The sequence below is a fragment of the Branchiostoma lanceolatum genome, chromosome 4, assembly GCF_035083965.1.
Source record: "Branchiostoma lanceolatum isolate klBraLanc5 chromosome 4, klBraLanc5.hap2, whole genome shotgun sequence".
Classification (NCBI taxonomy): Eukaryota; Metazoa; Chordata; class Leptocardii; order Amphioxiformes; family Branchiostomatidae; genus Branchiostoma; species Branchiostoma lanceolatum.
In genome coordinates this window covers 31,998,496-32,019,317 of record NC_089725.1, presented here as the reverse complement: position 1 = coordinate 32,019,317, position 20,822 = coordinate 31,998,496, and the positions used below count along the sequence as shown (strand labels likewise).

Below are 20,822 nucleotides of genomic sequence, written 5' to 3'. Positions count from 1 at the left end.
CAGGGTTTCAGAAAATGGTACGGTTACAATTACTGTCAAAGGCTTTCATTTCGCGGGAATTTGATTTCGCGGTAGATAGAAAATTACGTGTTCGCGGTGATTTTAAGTTTGAGGTTGAAGACAGAACATTTTTGACCGGTTTTTGGTTCGTGGCGAATCGTTCATTGCGAAAACCGCAAACATAAAACCTCCGCGAACATTTCCCTTTTTTTTACAGTAAGTACCTGCAACAGCCTGGCATATGAACTGAAATTGCATGTCGCAATTATTGTCATTCCACGTGTCTTCATAAGTGGGATGTGCGGTGTGTGGGGCGTATTGAACGCAATGCTCATTGGAGTGCGTGTTGTCCGGTTGTCCCGGAGCCCAGGAGGTGAACGTCCCGAGTGCAGAACCATCCGCCCACTCAAAGCTTCCCTCTTCGCGCCGATCGTCCAGGCCGAACCAGTAGCCCGTCTTGTATTTCACGGCGACGGGCGTGTACAAGGCGATCAGGAAGGCGTGAGTCTCAGCGTCTCGGACCATGGCGAGGGTGCCGTCATCTTCACGACAGGTGGAGGCAGCTCCGCTGAAGGTCTTAAGTGTGTTGAAGACCTTGTAGCAGATCCCACGCCACCATCTGTAACCTTTAGGACAAGATGCTGGAAAAAACGTTTGCATCACCAACAGGCCAAGTCGGAATAGACATGAGTAGTATGACAAAAGGAGGACATGCAAATTACATTCACTCAACCTGAGGACCAAATCTCCCCCATTAGGTTGTGTAGTTTTAACGAAACCAACAAACTAATATGAGGCAGTAGAATTCTATGTTATAACATGGCAACACTAGATACATTATTGATGAGGAAAATACTATGATTATCAATGTTACAATATGTACTTTTTCTACTAATGTAAACCATCCTGCAGACATAGGAATAATGTCATGTAATGGAAAATTGGAATAATGATGATAGCCAGTGTCACAGATTTTCCTGATGTTATACCAATGATGTTGTCCAATATAACATCACAAATAGAGCACATAACGACTGAAACTCAACTCACCTAGCGAGTTACTGATCTCGTGAAGACGCTGCTCCAAGGTGGCGGCTCGCTTTCGCTCCTTATCCAGGTCGAGTGTCAAAGCGTCAACGGTGGTGGACAGTTGGCGCAAGTCGTCTTGGTAGCGCTTTGAGACGCTAACATCAGTGGACATGTCGTCTTGGTCGCGCTTCAATGCGTCAACGGTAGTGGATAGTTGGCGCATGTCGTCTTGGTCGCGCTTCAAGGCATCAACAGTGGTGGTCATGTCGTCTTGGTCGCGCTTCAAGGCGTCCACGGTAGTGGACAGTTGGCGCATACCGTCTTGGTCGCGCTTCAAGGCGTCAACAGTAGTGAACAGTTGGCGCATACCGTCTTGGTCGCACTTCAAGGCGTCAACGGTGGTGGACATGTCGTCTTGGTCGCGCTTCAAGGCGTCCACGGTAGTGGATAGTTGGCGCATACCGTCTTGGTCGCGCTTCAAGGTGTCAACGGTGGTGGACATGTCGTCGTGGTCGCGCTTCAAGGCATCCACGGTAGTGGACAGTTGGCGCATACCGTCTTGGTCGCGCTTCAAGGCGTCAACGGTGGTGGACATGTCGTCGTGGTCACGCTTCAAGGCGTCAACAGTCTGGGACAGTTGGCGCGTGTCGCATGTGGTGGACATGTTGTCTTGGTCGCGCTTTAAGGCGTCAACAGTGGTGGACATGTTGTCTTGGCTGCGCTTCAAGGCGCCAACAGTGGTGGAAATGTCGTCTTGGTCGGACTTCAAGGCATCAAAGGCGGTGGACAGTACTAGTTGGCGCATGTCGTCTTGGTCGCGCTTCAAGACGTCAACAGTGATTGACAGATGAGATATTTCCTTTAAATGGACGTCAGAATACCAAACGTAAATAAAACAAAATGAGAAGAAACAGCAACAAGTGTCTTGATAGTAAGAAAGATCCCCCCAAAACTGTCAGAAATCATAGTAGGCAAACTTCTATTTTTTTCTGTTAGGGACGGTACGATATTCATTCGGGGAGGGGGGTGGGGGTGCGTAGGCGGGAGGGTCAAGTGAAAAAAATGGGGCCTGGGAAAGGCCAATGGAAGATATTTAGGCCCCAAAGAGAGGGCTAGGGCAAATGATGGCGGTCTCCTTCATATCTTAATACTGTACCATCCCTTAAGACAGCGTTTACCTCTGTATTGATGAACGTCAGAGGGGCGAGTCCCACAGCAACCAGGCTCAGCAGCACGGCAATGCCGGCGGCCACGCAGCTGCGGTGGGAGCGGAGGAAGCTACAGAGAGCACGGCGGCCGCTTGCTCCACCCGGATACGTGCGGTCTGTAGAGGTTATCATGAAATTTACGTCCACATACCGACTCAGAAAGTTAACTGAAGTCAAATGACACATTGTCAAAATATTGGCAGACAAGGATTGCATGAGGACCGTCGTTGCGGGAACATTCTAACGAAGCAGTTAATTCCATTATTGGAGTTTTAAAAATGTTCCTCGGTATTGAGAATTTCTTTCACCTCATGAGCATTCAAGGTAGCACCAAATACCCGCCGATGAGAGAATAATAGAGCTCCTAGCTTGAAATTCCTTTCTAACGGTCAGCAAATGAAAACAGGAACTGTTCAAAGAAGCCACCACACCTTATCACAATTTTCAAACGTCTTCTGACGAAAAGGAAACTACAACCTTTTTCATCATTATCATGTCGGGCGGGTTGCCCGGACTTCTTAACTTCAACCTTCTTAACTTCAAAAAACCCACTCATCGCAGAAAAATCGTCTTCCGCTGCTTCCAAAAACGAAGTCAAACTGATCGTAATATTCGGCAAAAAGGGGAATGACTGGCCAGAAGATTAAGTCCATTCGAAGGTTAACATCTTCCCCTACTGCAGTATCAAGGTCACACACCAGGGGCCCAAAATTAACCCTGATCTTCGTCTTCCCAAGACCTACTATAACATACCTTATATCATTACAATTCATCCCGGCGTTCTTACATTTTGCCGTTATTCCTTAAGAAATAAATAATGACAACGAATGTGGAGCTGCCAAACATTAGTTAAGATCATATAGATTACTTCTGGCTTCTCCAAAAATGTCCGTAGATATCTCTAATGTTAACGCATTCCTACGTACATTACGGGGGGGGGGGGCTTCTTTGGAGGCAGTGGCTGATTAACAGTCATAGTTGTTTGAGTCATATACCCTCTCTACATGAACATGTCCTGATTGCACAAATACATGTACCCAAGCATATCTTCTAATGAAGAGTTAACAAAAAAAGGCAAGTTACAAAAGCATCGCCTACCTGCAAACGTGAAAGCCGCATCGGTTTCTTCGTACGTGTGTGAAGTTCCTTGATCTTCTCGCAACTTGTCAGAAGTGCCGTCGCCATGTCGGACACGCCCGCGTGAACCACTCTGGTGGACAGGAGGGGGTTCGGGCGGAGGCAGATCTTGATCCTTGATTGTGTAGTACACTCTCTCGGCTTCTTTGTACATGTGCGAAGAAGTTCCCTGCCGCTTTTCTTGGTTGTTGCGCTGATGGACAGGAGGGGTTTCGGTTTGGACCTTCGCTTGCGGCGACTCCTGTAACCGCCGCGTTCCATGTAAAGACGAAGGCAGATCTTCATCCTTGATTGTATAGTACACTCTCTCGGCTTCTCTGTACGTGTGCGAAGAAGTTTCCACCCCTTCCTGCCGCTTGTCAGAAGCTGGTGAACCACTCTGATGGACAGGAGGGGTTTCGGACGGCGGCCTGCTGGTTTGGACCTTCGCTTGCGGCGACTCCCGTTGCCGCCCCGTTCCATGTAAAGACGGCGGCACGTCTTGATCCTTGATTGTGTAGTACACTCTCTCGGCTTCTCGGTACGTGTGTGAAGAAGTTCCCAACCCTTCCTGCCGCTTGTCAGAAGGTGGTGAACCACTCTGATGGACAGGAGGGGGTTTGGGCGGCGGGCGGCCGGTTTGGACCCCCGGCCGGTGCGACTCCTGCTGCCGCCCCACTCCATGTAAAGAAGGCGGCAGATCTTCATCCTTGATTGTATAGTACACTCTCTCGGCTTCTCTGTACGTGTGCGAAGAAGTTCCCAACCCTTCCTGCCGCTTGTCAGAAGGTGATGAACCACTCTGGTGGACAGGAGGGGGTTTGGGCGGCGGGCGGCCGGTTTGGACCCCCGGCCGGTGCGACTCCTGCTGTCGCCCCGTTCCATGTAAAGGCGGCGGCAGATCTTGATCCTTGATTGTGTAGTACACTCTCTCGGCTTCTCTGTACGTGTGTGAAGAAGTTCCCAACCCTTCCTGCCGCTTGTCAGAAGCGTCGTAGCGCTGATGGACAGGAGGGGGTTGGGGCGGCGGCCCGCTGGTTTTGCCGCTGCCTGGACCCGACAAAGTCCCCGGGGACCGTACTGCTTGCTCGGACATTTGGACTGTACTGTACTGGCAGTCAACGGGCGTGGTGTATAACTATGAAAATACATGAATACTATAATACCTTAATTAGTCTGACGACGTAAGCTCCCATCTGCCTTTATTTGGAGGGATGACGTGGCATGAGGTGTTGCCTAGGCATGTTGTTTTTCTGCAGGTGGCAGACTAATTTTCGGGGATAAAAAGCTTGATCTGCGCTGGAAGTAGAAACATCAGAAAGGTTGTTCGTGAGGACTCCTGATGTAGTCGATGAATCGCCATATTTTTCTGCGCACGGTTCCATAATTTTGACGAACTCCTGAGCCTTGAGAATACTTGAAATATGAATGACCAAAGATTGACATCCCGGCTCCCTTTACTGACATGACGCATGATCATGAAATCGACTGAAGGGACACGATATCTACCATGTTCTCACGTATCCATTTGTACAAAATTGGCAACAAATAAACGTTGACAGTAACGGCTGCATAATACTGTACATACTGGCAATATCTGCCGGCATCGACGAGGGACTAATGCTACGGTCACATTTGCACCGGTGCCCGTAGGGTGTGTAGCCCCGGCCGGGCCCGAAAGCCACAAAATTGTCCCGGTGGACTGCCAAATATCAGGGGGGTGGGTACCCATCGATGTTCTCACGATTAGTCGGCGTCTTCTTGTACAGTGAATATTTTCATCTATGAGCCAGGGACTAGTGCTACGGTCACATTTGCACCGGTGCCCGTAGGGTATGTAGCCCCGGCCGGGCCCGAAAGCCACAAAATTGTCCCGGTGGACTGCCAAATATCAGGGGGGTGGGTACCTATCGATGTTCTCACGATTAGTCAGCGTCTTCTTGTACAGTGAATATTTTCATCTATGAGCCAAAATTGACGGCAATGTCGGGTATTTTAGGGCTGATCCGCCATCCGAATCACTTCTCTCTCTCTCACACGTCTCTCTCTGTCTCTCTCTCTATATATCTATGTCTATATATCTATCTATCTTTACACACTTTCTCTCTCTTTCTCTCTCTCTCTCTCTCTCTCTCTATATATATATATATATGTATATATATATATATATATATATAAATATATATACGCACAACATATGTACAATAAAGATAAAAATGAATGAATATTAAACTGATCTAAACAAACACTGTCTGTTGTTCACCTCCGCACTTTGTGGACCAGATATGTTTTGTTTCTTTGTGTTTTTGCTTGCCTGTGAGCCTTGCGGCCGGTGCAGCATAGGTCTGATGTAATTGTTGTTGCGTTGCACAACAAAGGACCGGTATGAATGAATAGATAAATAAATAAATTGTATACTAGTGCCTACTTAACATCCTTGAATATTTTTCTTTCCTTGAAACGTCTGGTCCAATTTAGAGACTTTGGGGTTAGAAGGAACATGTGGGGAGTCTAAGCTTAGACTAGGGATGCCGTAAAGTCGCTATCAACGATTGTTTGGTTATCACACGTACTAAACGTGACCTCTGGCGTCTAACAAATGAACTGCAGAAGAATGATCGTCTCAGGGTGTCCGTGGATGTCGATATTTGGCCACAGTGGTGTAAAGAGACAATGAATGCAGGAGACCATGGAGACACACACAGGCAGACGAAAAACAGAGATCTGTATTCAAAACTCTCTTCTTCACAGAATTCGCAAAGCGTGTTTCATTTTTGCAGATGAAATTGTGGAAATTTTCACCATATCTACCATATTTGCCAAGGAGGACTCGAACTCTTTGACTTGACACAGAAGAAAACACTGTGTGAGACTCACTTCATCAAAGGTATAAACCCACGATAAAGTTAAAGAACATTCCCAGTTAAATGACATTTCCTAATCTTAAAGCTATTGGTATTATCAGAAAAAAATCAAAATCTTCTTAATCGACATACGATTATCACCATATATGATAAATTGATCTAAAATATCCAAATATTGTTTAGCTCTGTGCCTAAAAACACTATGTAGCCCCCCATACTATTCCAAGAGATGTTCACCCGGCTCTAGTTTCATGCCCATTTTCTACCTCATTTCAAGCTTAAGATTTGCAATATAATCAATTTAATATTGATAGGCTTAATCTCACACTGATTAGCTTTCAACAAAACTAAAAAATGATCTACTCTTATTCCCTAAAGCCACTTTGACTTTTTATCTTTAGCTAAAGAGAGACCATGGAGGTTTTATAGAAAGGTTTTGCCCATTTTGTCCAACGGAAATTGAAGATGAATCTCCCTTTGTCATGTAATGCTCTAAATATGATGCTTTACGTAATAAGTTATTCACATGTCTCAAAACAAGTACAATAAGTTTTAAGAGTCTCGATGTTACTGACTGTTTTGAGTATATATTCAAATGCAACAATCCCCACAATGCAAAAATAGGTAAATATTTAAACGACTGCTTTATCATTAGAAAAAGTACCGAAACCAATGATTAGCCCCACTTGATTATAACACTATATCAAAAATGTATGCTAGCCCTTAGTAATTAGGATGTTAAGTTTTATTCCATATCTCTATTTTGTATTATCTTTAAGAATTCTTGCCATGCTTTGTACCATGTCCAATTGTCGTGCAATAAAGTTCTTCTAATGTTCTTCTATAAAACCTCATTGGAGAGACCAATATTAGATTGCTATACATTACATAATATCAGGCATCAGAAATCAGTTAAAATCAACCAGGGTCGTTGTATCGTGCTTTAACTTATGTACAAGATTCTAATTTGAAATTCCATCTTTTTTCTTCCTTCAATGCTTTACTTTGCCTTGTACATACATGTGAGTCACTCCATGCCCGACACGTGCCCGACCACGCCAGGCTACACGTGCACCAGGTCGTGTCTGCGCATGCCTCACTCGTCACTCGTAGTAGCCGTCTTTAGTCTCCCGCGGTGGTGGCTCCCCGCACGCTTCCAAGTCCGACGGATGAGCTGCAAAAGGAACATAGTAGATACAATAAAGCCTGGCTAGAGGGCAAATCGAAGTGTCAAACAGACTTTATATGTATAAAATCAAACAAATCTCGTGTAAGAGTGCTATAGAATTTTTTTTTTTTTTGTTGCATTTTGGCGATACAGTCAAACCTGTACAAGTGACCACCTCTGAATAAAGACCACCTGGCCATTGATATATAGTCAAACCTGTACATAAGGATAACCTGACCATTGATATACAGTCGAACCTGTACAAGTGACCACCTCTACATAAGGACAACCTGACCATTGATATACAGTCAAACCTGTACTAGTGACCACCTCTGAATAAGGACCACCTGGCCAACGATATACAGTCAAACCTGTACATAAGGACAACCTGACCATTGATATACAGTCGAACCTGTACAAGTGACCACCTCTGAATACGGACCACCTGGCCATCGATATACAGTCGAACCTGTACAAGTGACCACCTCTACATAAGGACAACCTGACCATTGATATACAGTCGAACCTGTACAAGTGACCACCTCTGAATAAGGACCACCTGGCCATCGATATACAGTCGAACCTGTACAAGTGACCACCTCTACATAAGGACAACCTGACCATTGATATACAGTCAAACCTGTACTAGTGACCACCTCTGAATAAGGACCACCTGGCCAACGATATACAGTCAAACCTGTACATAAGGACAACCTGACCATTGATATACAGTCGAACCTGTACAAGTGACCACCTCTGAATACGGACCACCTGGCCATCGATATACAGTCGAACCTGTACAAGTGACCACCTCTACATAAGGACAACCTGACCATTGATATACAGTCGAACCTGTACAAGTGACCACCTCTGAATAAGGACCACCTGGCCATCGATATACAGTCAAACCTGTACATAAGGACAACCTGACCATTGATATACAGTCGAACCCGTACTAGTCATCGACTCTATATAAGGACAACCTGTAGTCACTTGTGTGGGCACCATGGAGTTACAAAGCAATGAGAAGGTTAGATGAAATAATATAGATTAAAAAGTGGTATCAGAAGAGACACTACAGTTGTACACTGACCGTCAATGTCGGGTACAGAAGGGACATTGGATGCTGGTTGGCTGACGACTGCAGGGCCACTGAAGTCAGCAGGGGGGGCTGTAGGGGGAGTTTCCAAGGGGGACTGGGTGCCATCGTGGGGGTCGCGCCAGCAGGAGCAAATCTTGATGGGGAACTGTATCTTCAAATTGCATCTTTGAACCATAACCTGTGGAGTGTCATGAAAGAACAGAAGAATTCAGTGTGTGTCTATCAACCGCTGGCAACACTGGCCGTGCCAGCAGGAGCAAATCTTGATGGGGAACTGTATCTTCAAATTGCATCTTTGAACCATAACCTGTGGAGTGTCATGAAAGAACAGAAGAATTCAGTGTGTGTCTATCAACCGCTGGCAACACTGGCCGTGCCAGAACAAATATATAACAGTAACTGACTAGACATGGCAGAAAGAACAGGTACACAGAATGGTGAACTGTATACGAGTATAAATGATAGGAACTAAATTGTTGGCATAGACTTTATATGTGATCATGAGATGTTCAAAAAGCACTTAATTAAACGACAGAATGCAGCAGTGTCGCATCCAGAAATGGTCATATTTATAAAGAAGATCAACAATCGATAGATCAAACAGCCGACAAATCAATAAATCGATCGCAGCGACACACGTACCTGCAATCGATACTCGAGGTCGATGATATTGCAGAACCGGCGAGAGGATAGGATGGGCAGGAGCGGGGGAACTCGGAGAACGGCGCCGTCGCTGGGCGAAAACGACCGCGACTCGCCTCCCCTGCAGCGGGAGATCCAGGCTCGCTGCACGACTTTCAATTCGGCCTCTTTCATCTCGTTCCTGCCAAATCTCAACCCATGGAATCTAGCAATCTGTAACATTATGTGTTTCATAAATTTATTCCGAATGACATGACATGAGCAAGATGATAACCAAAACACGCCATATTACCGAGTGGTTTTAGACTCTCCCAATGCTGGGCGTTGTATAGCCTGTGTTTACACAAGCTCTCGGCCGGAGGCTAATGACACCCACCCCAACAGGTTACAAGACCGGCTGGCCGCTAGGAGCGCGATTTGTCAGACTAGGCGTTTTAGACCCTGTTGAAAGATAGGTACTGCTTTTGCTTTGCTCCGTTATAATCAGTTCTCTTCCAAGTAACCCTATGATGCTATACATCAATAGAAAGCCGAGAATCTCTACTTTACGAAAATGTCTGATTTGCAAGGGCAATAATGCAATAAAACAGGACATTTTCATACAGTTTCTGTTTTAGTATTTGAACCATATAAACAGTATTAGCATCAAAGTTACAGCATCCCTTAGACATTCTGACAACATCAGAGTAACAAATACGAGAAAAAAAATAGCCGAGTATCACTACAGGTGAGTTTATGGCAAGGTATTGTCCTTGAGATTTGAGTCGCCATCTTGGTCATAAGCACAATTTATGCATCTTGGTCATTAGCATAATGTAGGGCACTCATTGCATAACAGTACGTTGACCCTTGACCTCTTGCGAGGTAACATGGGTACCCCGAAGTAACATGGGTGGGTGCTACGCTAGTTTTCTGGAAAAAAAAGAGCTATTCCAACATTTGTTGGGCACAGCACTGGGAGTCTGCATGTGCTTCCCACCATATGCTGGGAGTCGCGGGACATGGGTTTATATTATGTTAGATTTTAGTGTTAACGTTATTATTATCATTCTTTTCTCTCATATTCATTACCTCATGTTTGGTCTCTGTATCTGTATCTATGTAGCCGGTATAACCGTCCTTCGGCGTGACACACCAGCTTCGCAGGCACGCGGCGCGGTAGCAGCTGGTTATATCACACTGATGGAGGTCCCGTGTTTGGGGAGAGCCACACCCCGCGCACGTAAAAGAACCCACCACACCTTTCGAAAAAGAGTAGGGGTATGCCTCGGTGTGCGATGGTTCAAAAGCCTACAGTCGGCCGCACATGGGTTCGCCCTTAGTAATAGCCTCTGGCTAGTTGGGTAACCCTGGCAACATGCCGAACCAATAAATAAATCACACTGACCGGCCTGCCCCACCTCTGTCTCCCATGCATTTATCCCACTGGGGAATAAATATGCAATAAATATCACTATTATTGGAACCCACCTGCACCAGCCTCGCCTCCACAGTAACGTAATCGTTTCTGCTGTTCACCACGTCCCCGCTGATGACGATGGCCTCCCCGGGGCAGTACACCGACCGGTCCGGCTGGGCCTGTACTTCCACCGCGCCCAGGCAGCACACGTCTTCTGGAGCACTCGAATGGGCCATGTTGGGAGGTTGCTGCCATCGATTCCAAAACACAGCGGAAAAAGGAATTACTCGTCAGAAAGCATCGATGTGGGGAAAATGATACCCTAGGCAATAACCGCTACGTCAGAGAATGAATGTTCTGAACGCCTGCATAAACGAAGTGCCAAGGGAATGCAACACTATTGATAGAAAATCCACATTATAGAAAATACACGATATAACAGCAATTGGGCAAATTTTGAAAACGGTCAGGCGTTTTAGTCTATCGTCAGCGTCCATCGTCTTTCGTCCATTACACAAAACTGAGTTTTTCTAAGAAATCAAATCCTCCCGACCACCCCCCCTCTTCTTCTTCATAACTGTGTTATTAAATCAGTCAAAACCCACAAGCATATAGGGACTTTTCTTACGTCCACCTTGTCATATGATTGGCAAAGCACCCAAACGAGTGTCCACTCTTAACAAACTGAAATTCAGATTATCACGAACAGTACTTGATGTCATTTATAAATCCTTTATTCGTCCTCTCCTTGAATATGCTGACATAATTTGGCATGGATGTACTTCATATGATTCCCAGCGATTAGAACGTGTCCAATACGAATGTGCGCTTGCAGTCTAGTCTCAGGGGCTGTAAGAGGGTCTTCGTATTCTTCGCTACTTTCTGAATTAGGTTGGGAAAAGCTTTCGGATCGTCGTCACGCTCTCTGATCATGTTCTACAAAATTGTCCATGGCCATACTCGCCAGTATCTTAAGGATTTGATCCCTGCTTAAGTTTCCATTTCTACTTCTTATAATCTTCGCAACAAACTTAATCTAAGGACACCGCTCTGCTCTACAACTCGATATCAAAAGTCTTTTATTCCTTATGTAACGCATCATTGGAACGGTCTTGGTATAGCTGTTAAATCACTAAATCTTTCGTTGTTTAAAAAACATCTAGTGAAATTAGTACGTCCCTCTTTCTATTCACATTTTAGTCATGGCCCCCGGTACACTTGCGCCCTCCTCACACGTCTTCGCACCGGCACATGCAGTCTTAACCTATTAATAAGTTTATTTACACGTAACTAATTAGCAACAAGTCCAGCCTGCACTTGTGGATGTCGAAGCGAAAGCGTTGTCTATTATCTTTTGTACTGCCCTATATACAGTCAACAAAGACTCAAGCTTCTGGGCAACCTACGGAACCTTTTGGCCCCAATTCTTGATATCGATATTTTGTCTGATCAAGACTTCATTTATTTGTTATTAAGAGGCTCATCTTTTGTTTCGTATGATTTCAATTGTAACATTTTAGGCTTGACTCAGCACTATATTGCGACAAGCAAACGTTTTAAAACTTAGTTCAGGTATGTTGATATATTCATTGTTTGTTTGTTTGTTAGTTTGTTTGTATTGGACGACCCAATTGCTGTTTCTTATTGTTATTGTACTTGTTATGTAAGTTGTAATTTTTATTTCCAGAGGTGATGTTTAATATTAGCTTTAGCTAGAGTGCATCACCTCTGTGTCCTGTGTATTCTTTTGTTGTTTAATAATAATTAAAAAAAATCTGAGTTGATCCTCTGAAACCAATTGCAACGCTTATCTTGCTATGCATATGCATGAACTTAAATCCCGTGCAGGATCCTACAAAAGATGATCTGTGAACACGACGAAACCACAGATGTCTTTAATAGACAAGCAGGTAATGTTAACTGTAATAGCTACCAGACTCACGGTTCTACTAAACCATTCCCAGGAATCCTCGTCGCCTTTATCCAAAATTGTGAACACCCTTATTGTGCTTTTGTTCCCGAACTCCATGTCGAAGGTGCCCTTGATGACGTAGCGAATATAGCCTTCGTACCAGTATTCGAACGAGCCCGGCAGGTCCGCGGGAAGTTGGTACTGGAACGGGAAGACATGGCGTCCCGCGGACAGCTCGTGTGACGTCACAGCACAGTCCGCGCTCTGTCCTCGCTCTGCAATGGAACCGTTTAGACTTGTGTATAGAGAATGCGACACGACGTATTCTGTACCACCCGGGGTGCCATGGAGCAGCCCGACCGAGCGTCCAAGCGCACGCAAAGGCAAAAGAACGATATCGATCCGACCCGCGGGTGGGATGGGACCGTAGTCTAGAGTCCAGCCTTGTTAGCTTTGGCCCGCTCCCAACGTTGCTGGCGGCTAGCGTTGGGAGCGGGTCAAAGCTGACGAGGCTGGAGTCCAGGCTAATGGAACCGAGGGTGATGCGGAAAACACCGTGTTGTATTTTATTTATGTCATACCTTGGTCATACCCACCCGAGAAAACGCACATTTTAATGCGGAATGCAACAGAAGTTGAGGGATTTTTGTGTCCTCGAACACAAAACTGCAACAACATTGATTCTAATCTCCGAATCCGGTATTCGAATTTCCGACGGCGGCGCAACCGACTCGCTTGAAATGCATTCGAAATATTCTATGGAAGCCTGTGTGATAACACTCCCGAACCCTATGTGATCCGGATAGTTATCACACGGCCCGGAACACCCGTATCAGGCCCAGGCATGACATAACGTAAAATATTAATATAAACCGGTACGGAACATCCGTATGACGGCCCAGTATAACGTAAGAACACTATACAGCGTTAGTCTACACCACCCCGCCCTCAGTTCACCCCACTCAATCTCCGTCAATATGATGTGCAGTACTGGCACCCAGTTATGCTTGCAAGACTAATTTGTCTGTTTGTTTGTGTGTTTGTTTGTTTGTTTGTTTGTTTGTTTGTTTGTTTGCTTGTGTTAACGTTACATACCTTGTAAACCACCTCATGGCGTAACACAACAGGTTTGTACTGAAGAGTACAAGCTTAAGTTGTATATCCGGACAGATTTATTTGATCCACTCAGCCCGGGGAGGACCCCTAGTCTTTTCGATAGGCGTGGTGTGTTCTTTTACGTGCTCGAGGTGAGGCTCTCGAGGGACGTCCCTAACCGAAGCTTGGTACTCATTTTCTCATGAGTGAAGTGAGGAAATTCGTGTTAAGTGCCTTTCCCAATTGCAAAGGCACAACGTCAACGGGTCATGTCAGGGGATTGGAACCCAGGATCTCTGGGTTCTGGGTCAGTCACCCTGCCATTACGCAACCGCGACGTCACGAGTCACAAATTAGCAGTGTGGGTAAAGAGGGAAAAGTCAGCCCTACCGTTGCCGAATATCGTGACCTCGTGGTCAAAATATGTCTCTGAAGCCTCGTACCGGTCATCATGATCATTGTCAAATTGCACATGGCTGTGTCCGCGGAACCGCAGCCTCAGGCCTGCAGGGGGCGCACATGTCACGGAGTGATGATGGATATCGTATGATGTAGGTTTAATATAAGTATTTAATCGCACTTATCTAAAGCCCCCCCCCCTCCCACTGGACCCGCGGCACCCTGGCGGCGTCGCTGCGTCCTAGACTGGATTTGTGTTGCCCTTGACTTTATAATGGCAATTTCATTCAAAACGTACAAGTATGACAAAAAAGACAATAAAACACAGAATGCTTAAAAATATTCGTTGAGTGCTTTGTCAATTCGGATCGGCCACAGAGACGCCACCAGTGTGCCGCGGGTCAAGTGAGAGAGGGGGGCTTTAACACTAAGGTGGTGAAGTGAAGGACAAGGTCACTCAACCCCAAGGACACATTCAATGACAGCCAAGGTCATTGGCGCGACACTAAGATCGTACGTTTACCTGATGTCATTTAAGGATATACAACTATATATGGCAATCGTCGATCCTTTTTCTAGATTAGTCGACACCAATTTCTGGACAACTTTAAGTTCAAAAACAGGAAACAAGTCCTTAAAATCGGGACAAGGTTGACCAGAGCTGTAGACGTACGTAGATGAAAAGTAACTTTAAGTTGGTCTGTGACCAGGTGCAGGTTCACTTGTTGAATGTTCCTCCAAGAAAACGTATAAAGGACGTTCAACATCTCCCATTTTTCTTTGTGCACGATGCTTTTCATCGATTAAAGAAGAAGCAATCGTCACTCGAACTTCACTTTCGCCAAGAGTAAGTTATCCAGGGCTTGGTGTCCTTTTCTTCTGTTACCAGCAATACTGCTTATACTTTAACTTGGATGAGGTTGCGTACACTTTTGATTAGCTGTTCTAATCCATTTTACGGAACGGGAGCCGTCATAATAATGAAGTGATGGATATAGGAGTAAATGATTCGGTATGACAGTAACATTATTCATGGAGGTGCATGTCCGGTCCCTTCACCCAATGGCGAGATGTAGATTTGAACACACTAAAGCTAAAGAAATCAAGAACTGCAGGAGCAGGTTTTGCTTCAGACTTTGAAAGGGAATAACTCAAGAAGGGCTTGATGGATGGTCATGATTTTTGGTAAGTAGATAGCTTGAGTGATGATGTAACATCCATTACCATAATACCGCCACTAATCATAATACCGCCAAATCTAAAAAGCGATGAATTTTAAGAGATCTACTTGTGCAGCAACAGTGATTTCCGAGGTATCAGACATCAAGGTGTTTAATACACTCTAAGAAAGGCCTCAACAACGAGGCATTCGAAGACAACGAGGTCAAATGTTTTCGATCCCTTATCATGACAGGCGAGCGCGTCGTGGGAAGAACATAACATCACGCCATCGCACGTTGTTCGCTGGATTTGCATATAATAATCGCACGTGCTTCAAGCTCAAGACGATTATCTAAACAACAGCAAAATAAAGTTTCTTTTACTGGCCTTCAACTCGTGTCAAAGTGTGACCTATCGTCAAGAACGGTTGTTTAATCGCCGTAACTGCGGTTGACCTGGCGCAAAATAGAACGTCGCCATTTTCATTGTTTTCGCCCGAGACTGGCTGATGATGTACATGATTAAATACTTATTATGCAAATCAGTATCTAATTTGCATAATTAATGAGGAAAGTTTATACATCCACCAAATTCCATGATAGGACTCTCAAATATGTGACAGATGTAACTGAGGAGGAGAAAAATATTAATTGATATCAACTATGCAAATGAGGACCTCATTTGCATAATTGATGAGAAAATACTATGACTCAAGATGGGCTTGATGGATGGTCATGATTTTTGGTTTGTACATAGCTTACGTGATACTTTGCATGATTGGATATAATTATGCAAATCAGATTCTAATTTGCATAACTAATGAGACAATAGACCCCTTTCCAAATACCGCGGCCATTTTGAATCTAGCGCGAGCGCGCATAATTCGAGCGCGGGAAAAGTAAACAAACGGTAAGCGGTAAAGCTTTGCAATGGCGTCCCCGATAGAAAGCAGTGTTGAGTTATCTTCTGCGGCGAGATGTTCTCCTCTTCGGTGAAATCCATCGATATATTTGCATGGCACAAGTAGATAATATTGTTGTGGACACTTGGACTCGATATCGGCTAGTAAAATTGTGAATTTCGGCTACTTTTCCACAGTTCCTGCCGGGCTGTTGAGCGCGCGCTACAGTGATAGAATGCTTATATGTCTACACCGCGTGCTTGTAGTTACCCTAATAATGCTAGCTAGAGTCGAGAAAAAATCCCACAAAACATATACTCTTCGGGCTGTGACCCTTGTAGCTACGTTGAGGTATATATATAACTGTTGAGCCTGGCTGTCGTGACAATGACAACATCATCTTGAAATTAAGTGAGTTTGGGGGAGGGTCGTGTTTTCTGTGCAGCGCTACATCGACTTCGCTCAGCAATATTCTATATTTCCGCCAAATGAAATCCTACAAAAACGTGAAAATATAGGCTTGAGCTCAATGTCAAATTTGGCAGAATTCCGGCGGCTTTTTTGACGATCTTTTCGGATGCCAAGAATTTAGTCTTGAGGACTCTAAGTATTTGAGTGAAGGTGTGTTTTCCACTGTATGTGGCGTTTCTTTAAATCATTTTGCGCGGCAATATTCAAGATATCTGTTGGCCGGATGGAACCGAAAAATAAGTTAGATAATATTGGCTTGAGGACTGAAGGACCTCAGGCCGATATCTTCCTTTTTTGTGGGGTTTCATCCTGCGGAGGTCTAAAATATTTCCGCGAAAAGTGATGTAATGAAACGCTACAAAGAAAACACGCCCCCTGCTTCACTAATGAACTTCCTCACGCTAATCTTGGCACTAAAATATCGTCAAAGCAAAACCTCCTTGGTCAAAGTCAAAGGAGCCACCGAAGTTCCGTCAAATTTCTACTCGCAGAGCCCTCAAGCCTATATCTTCACGTTTCTGAAATGTCATCCGACGGAAATTTTAAGATATTACGGCGCATAGTGAAAACACTCCATCTTTACTCACGTACTTTAGGTTTTGATATTTCAGAAAACGCGTCAAAAGAAGCCGCCAAAACTCTGCTAAATTCCTAACCAAAAGGACCTTGAGCTCAAGCCTACATTTTCACGTTTTTGTGGGATTTTATCCAGTGGAAGTATAAAATATCTGCAGACGAAGCTATGTTAAGAAAGGCTTGACAGAACACACGACCTTCTCGAGCGCCCAACGCGCGTAGTTTTCCCAGGCAAAGTTGTCATCGTCTAAATTACGGTCACAACTGGTAAAATTCTGTATATTTCTATCTACGAAGCTACAAGGATCCCAGTCCGAAAAGTGTGTGTGTTGTGGGATTTTTTCTCGACTTTAGCTAACATTATCAGGGAAACCACAAGCACGCGGTGTAAACATATTAGAGTTTTTTCACATGTAGCGCGCGCTCAACAGCCCGGCAGGAACTGTGGAAAAGTAGCCGAAATTCACAATTTTACTAGCCGATATCGAGTCCAAGTGTCCACAACAATATTATCTACTTGTGACATGCAAATATATCGATAGATTTCACCGAAGAGGAGAACATCTCGCCGCAGAAGATGACCCAACGCTGGTTTCTATTGGGGACGCCTTACCGCTTACCGTTTGTTTACTTTTCCCGCGCTCGAATTATGCGCGCTCGCGCTAGATTCAAAATGGCCGCGGTATTTGGAAAGGGGTCTATTCTAAAAACCCGCTGTGTTCCATGATATGACTATTCAAATACGTGAAATTTGTAACTGAGGGAGAGAGGAATGTTAATAGATAGAAAATATGCAATTGTAGGCGTAATTTGCATAATTAATGAAAAACTACCATAATTACATACAGGTAAATGATGGCAATTTCATACTTGTGGCATTTGGAAGTTATGTGAATGTGAACATCGTTGAATCAAATTATGCTAATAAAGACCTAAGTTGCATAATTGATGATAAATTTTAGCATAACCTTCTTTGATAAGCTCATACTTTGGACAACTTCTGTTATTTGGGTGAAGACGATCAACTGGTATGATTTATGATTGATGAGAAACACTCCTAAATACGTCAGTCATAAAGGTTAAAATCATTTGGCGAAGGTATGAGGTCGTGGAACTCTAGTTCGTTTCTTTCGGCGTCATATAGAGGGCATTGGCAAATAAAATGTATCTCATTTTCCACTGCGTTCATTGTACAAAACTTACACATTCTCTCGTGAGCAATTTCCTTTGCCAGCTCGACCACCACGTGACCTTTGACACACTCGCCGCCATGGAGCACGTCCTTCCCCTCGTCCAACTCGATGGCGAACTGTCGTAGCTTCCCCATCTGTGGATCAGAAAAAAACACAATCCCTTCTCTGATGCCGTAAACTGACTCCTGAACATCTGAACATCACCCATGCATTGTTAAGATAACACTGACAGCCTTCTCCACCAGACTCCGTGGGTCTGCATGTTTTTATCTCCATGAAAATGGAGATATTGTTTTTGACGTGTCTCTGTGTGTGTCTGTGTTTCCTTCCTTCCTTCCGGATGTTTGTAGTCAGCATAAGTCAAGAACGTCTGGATGGATTGTATTAGTCTTCCAAGGATTTCCATGATATTTAGTATGTAGATAGCTTAGATAGAGATGCACATAATGAAGTGTAAATTGAATTTTGATTTTAATTATAAATGAGAAAATACTATAATACAATGCTAAACTTTCTTCCAACACTAAGGTATTGACGGATCGAATTTTCGACGACCACTGTCGCCTTCTTCAGGATCAATAATGACCAATCACTGCCGAACGTAAATTCGCGAGAGTTACGGACACGTGATTTTATTGACACGTGTCATTGCGGATACGTGACGTCAGCAATTGGTCAAACGTGCCAGTCACGTGTCCGTAACTCTCGCGAGTTTACGTTCGGCAGTGATTGGTCATTATTGATCCTGAAGAAGGCGACAGTGGTCGTCGAAAATTCGATCTGTCAATACCTTAGTGTTGGAAGAAAGTTTAGCATTGTATCATGATTACCACCAACACAGATGAGCTTTCATTATAATCTGAGAAAATACTATATTTTCATATTGGTAGATAGCTGGAATTTCATACTCGTGGCATTTGAAAGTTATGTTACGGTGAACATGGTTAATATAAATTATGTAAATGAGGGCTTTTTTACATAATATGTATATTTCATTGAGATATGAGGTCTCCGATTTCTTGTTTTTCTTGAGGCGTAGCGAGCTTTTCTAAGTCGCCACTGATCCACCCCGACCAATCGATCGCATTAAAACTCAGATTCGTATCAACCATGACCCGACAAATCGCTTTCTAACTTGCGTTAGCGACTACATCTGACAAAACAAACTCGCCAGTAAGATGGTGGAAGGTGTCAGCTTTCAAAAGATGTTTTCAGATTGACAATTTTGGCACTTTGGAAGTGATTGAATGCGTCCGCGATTTAACGTTTAGAAAAAAAATAGTTTCTACTACTTTTGCGGTTGCGATTTGTCGGGTCATGGCTGATACGAATCTGAGTTTCAATGCGATCGATTGGTCGGGGTGTAATCGCAACTGACCCACTCTGATTCACCGTTAATCGTCGTCGATAGATTATTCGTGAAGCGTATGCGTAATTCTACGTAGCACTTAATTTGTTACCTTGAATTCATCGGTTATTGACAAATTCGAAAGCGGAGCGTTCGCTTGTGTGTTGTTTTGATATGTATCGTAAGGTGTCCATTATAAGATAGATAGCAGGGAAAAGAGGACAGTAGTGCTGGCTAGGAACTTCTCTGTCAAATCGCTCACCTTATTCTCACACAGGCGCTACACACAGACTACACACGCACACACACACTACACACAGTGTCACACACGCACACACACACACAACACAGTGTCACACAAGCACACACACACTACACACACACTACACACACACAAGCACGCACACACAAGTACAAACACACGAACACAATCACACACACACGCATACACACCAGCACACACAAAAGCACGCACACACAAGTACAAACACACGAACACAATCACATGTACACACACACACACACACACACACACACACACACACACACAGGCAAACAGCTAAGAAAACATAGCCTCCATTGGGTCTAGAATCTACAGCAGACATCTAGAATCTGTACAGTGAATATGTTCTCACCTGTGAGCCAAAATTGACGGCAATGTCGGGAATATTTCAGTGCTGATCCGCCATTGAATCACGCCTTCATGAGATGAAGTCTAACAGGTTTGTTCAGTTGTTGTGTGTGAGGCAAGCTATATTTATACATACTGAAATGCCAAGGTTCCACCTGACATGGTAGTGGGGATAGATAAAGACCACAGCTTTCTCACAAGTGAAGCATATGTATGTATATTAGACATATTTATACATATTATTGTGATTTTTGAAGGTGCAAATTCCTATTTTTATGCATTTTGGGAAACAACTAAATATTACGTTGTAGACGGACAATGAAAAAACACCAGTTGACCTGGTGATCACCTTTGATCGAGAGAAAGACTGTCTGTCATACACCTCCGAACCCTGAGGTCGAGTCGTGTTTTTGTTTGAAATTTGTTTTGTTGTTTTTCTTTAATTTGTTTCGCCTGACGAGCCTTGAGGCGAGGACGACGAAGGGCTGACGTCATAGCTGCATTGCGCAACACATTGACCAAAATGGGAACTATCTATATAGTTCCTTAGCATCCTTAAAAATCTCTCTTTGCCTGAAAATTTTGGAACTTGAAGAAACCTTTGGGG

General features: G+C 44.2%; 1 protein-coding gene across 2 annotated transcripts; it reads right to left on the bottom strand.

The window, feature by feature from the left end:
* Positions 1-6,067: 6,067 nt before the first annotated feature.
* Positions 6,068-20,333, bottom strand: LOC136434052 (arrestin domain-containing protein 2-like). 2 transcript variants are annotated; one of them, XM_066426729.1, is made up of 8 exons: positions 20,220-20,333; positions 18,247-18,370; positions 13,926-14,039; positions 12,471-12,715; positions 10,600-10,776; positions 9,130-9,342; positions 8,479-8,665; positions 6,068-7,391 (listed from the first exon to the last, which is right to left on the bottom strand). In XM_066426729.1, exons 2-8 carry the CDS (start codon positions 18,368-18,370, stop codon positions 7,321-7,323), a joined length of 1,131 nt encoding a protein of 376 aa, XP_066282826.1. In that variant the 5' UTR covers positions 20,220-20,333; the 3' UTR covers positions 6,068-7,320. The 2 variants fall into 2 exon arrangements, with proteins under 2 accessions (XP_066282826.1, XP_066282825.1); XM_066426728.1 differs by having other exon boundaries at positions 12,471-12,731; positions 13,930-14,039.
* Between the last annotated feature and the right edge of the window lie 489 nt (positions 20,334-20,822).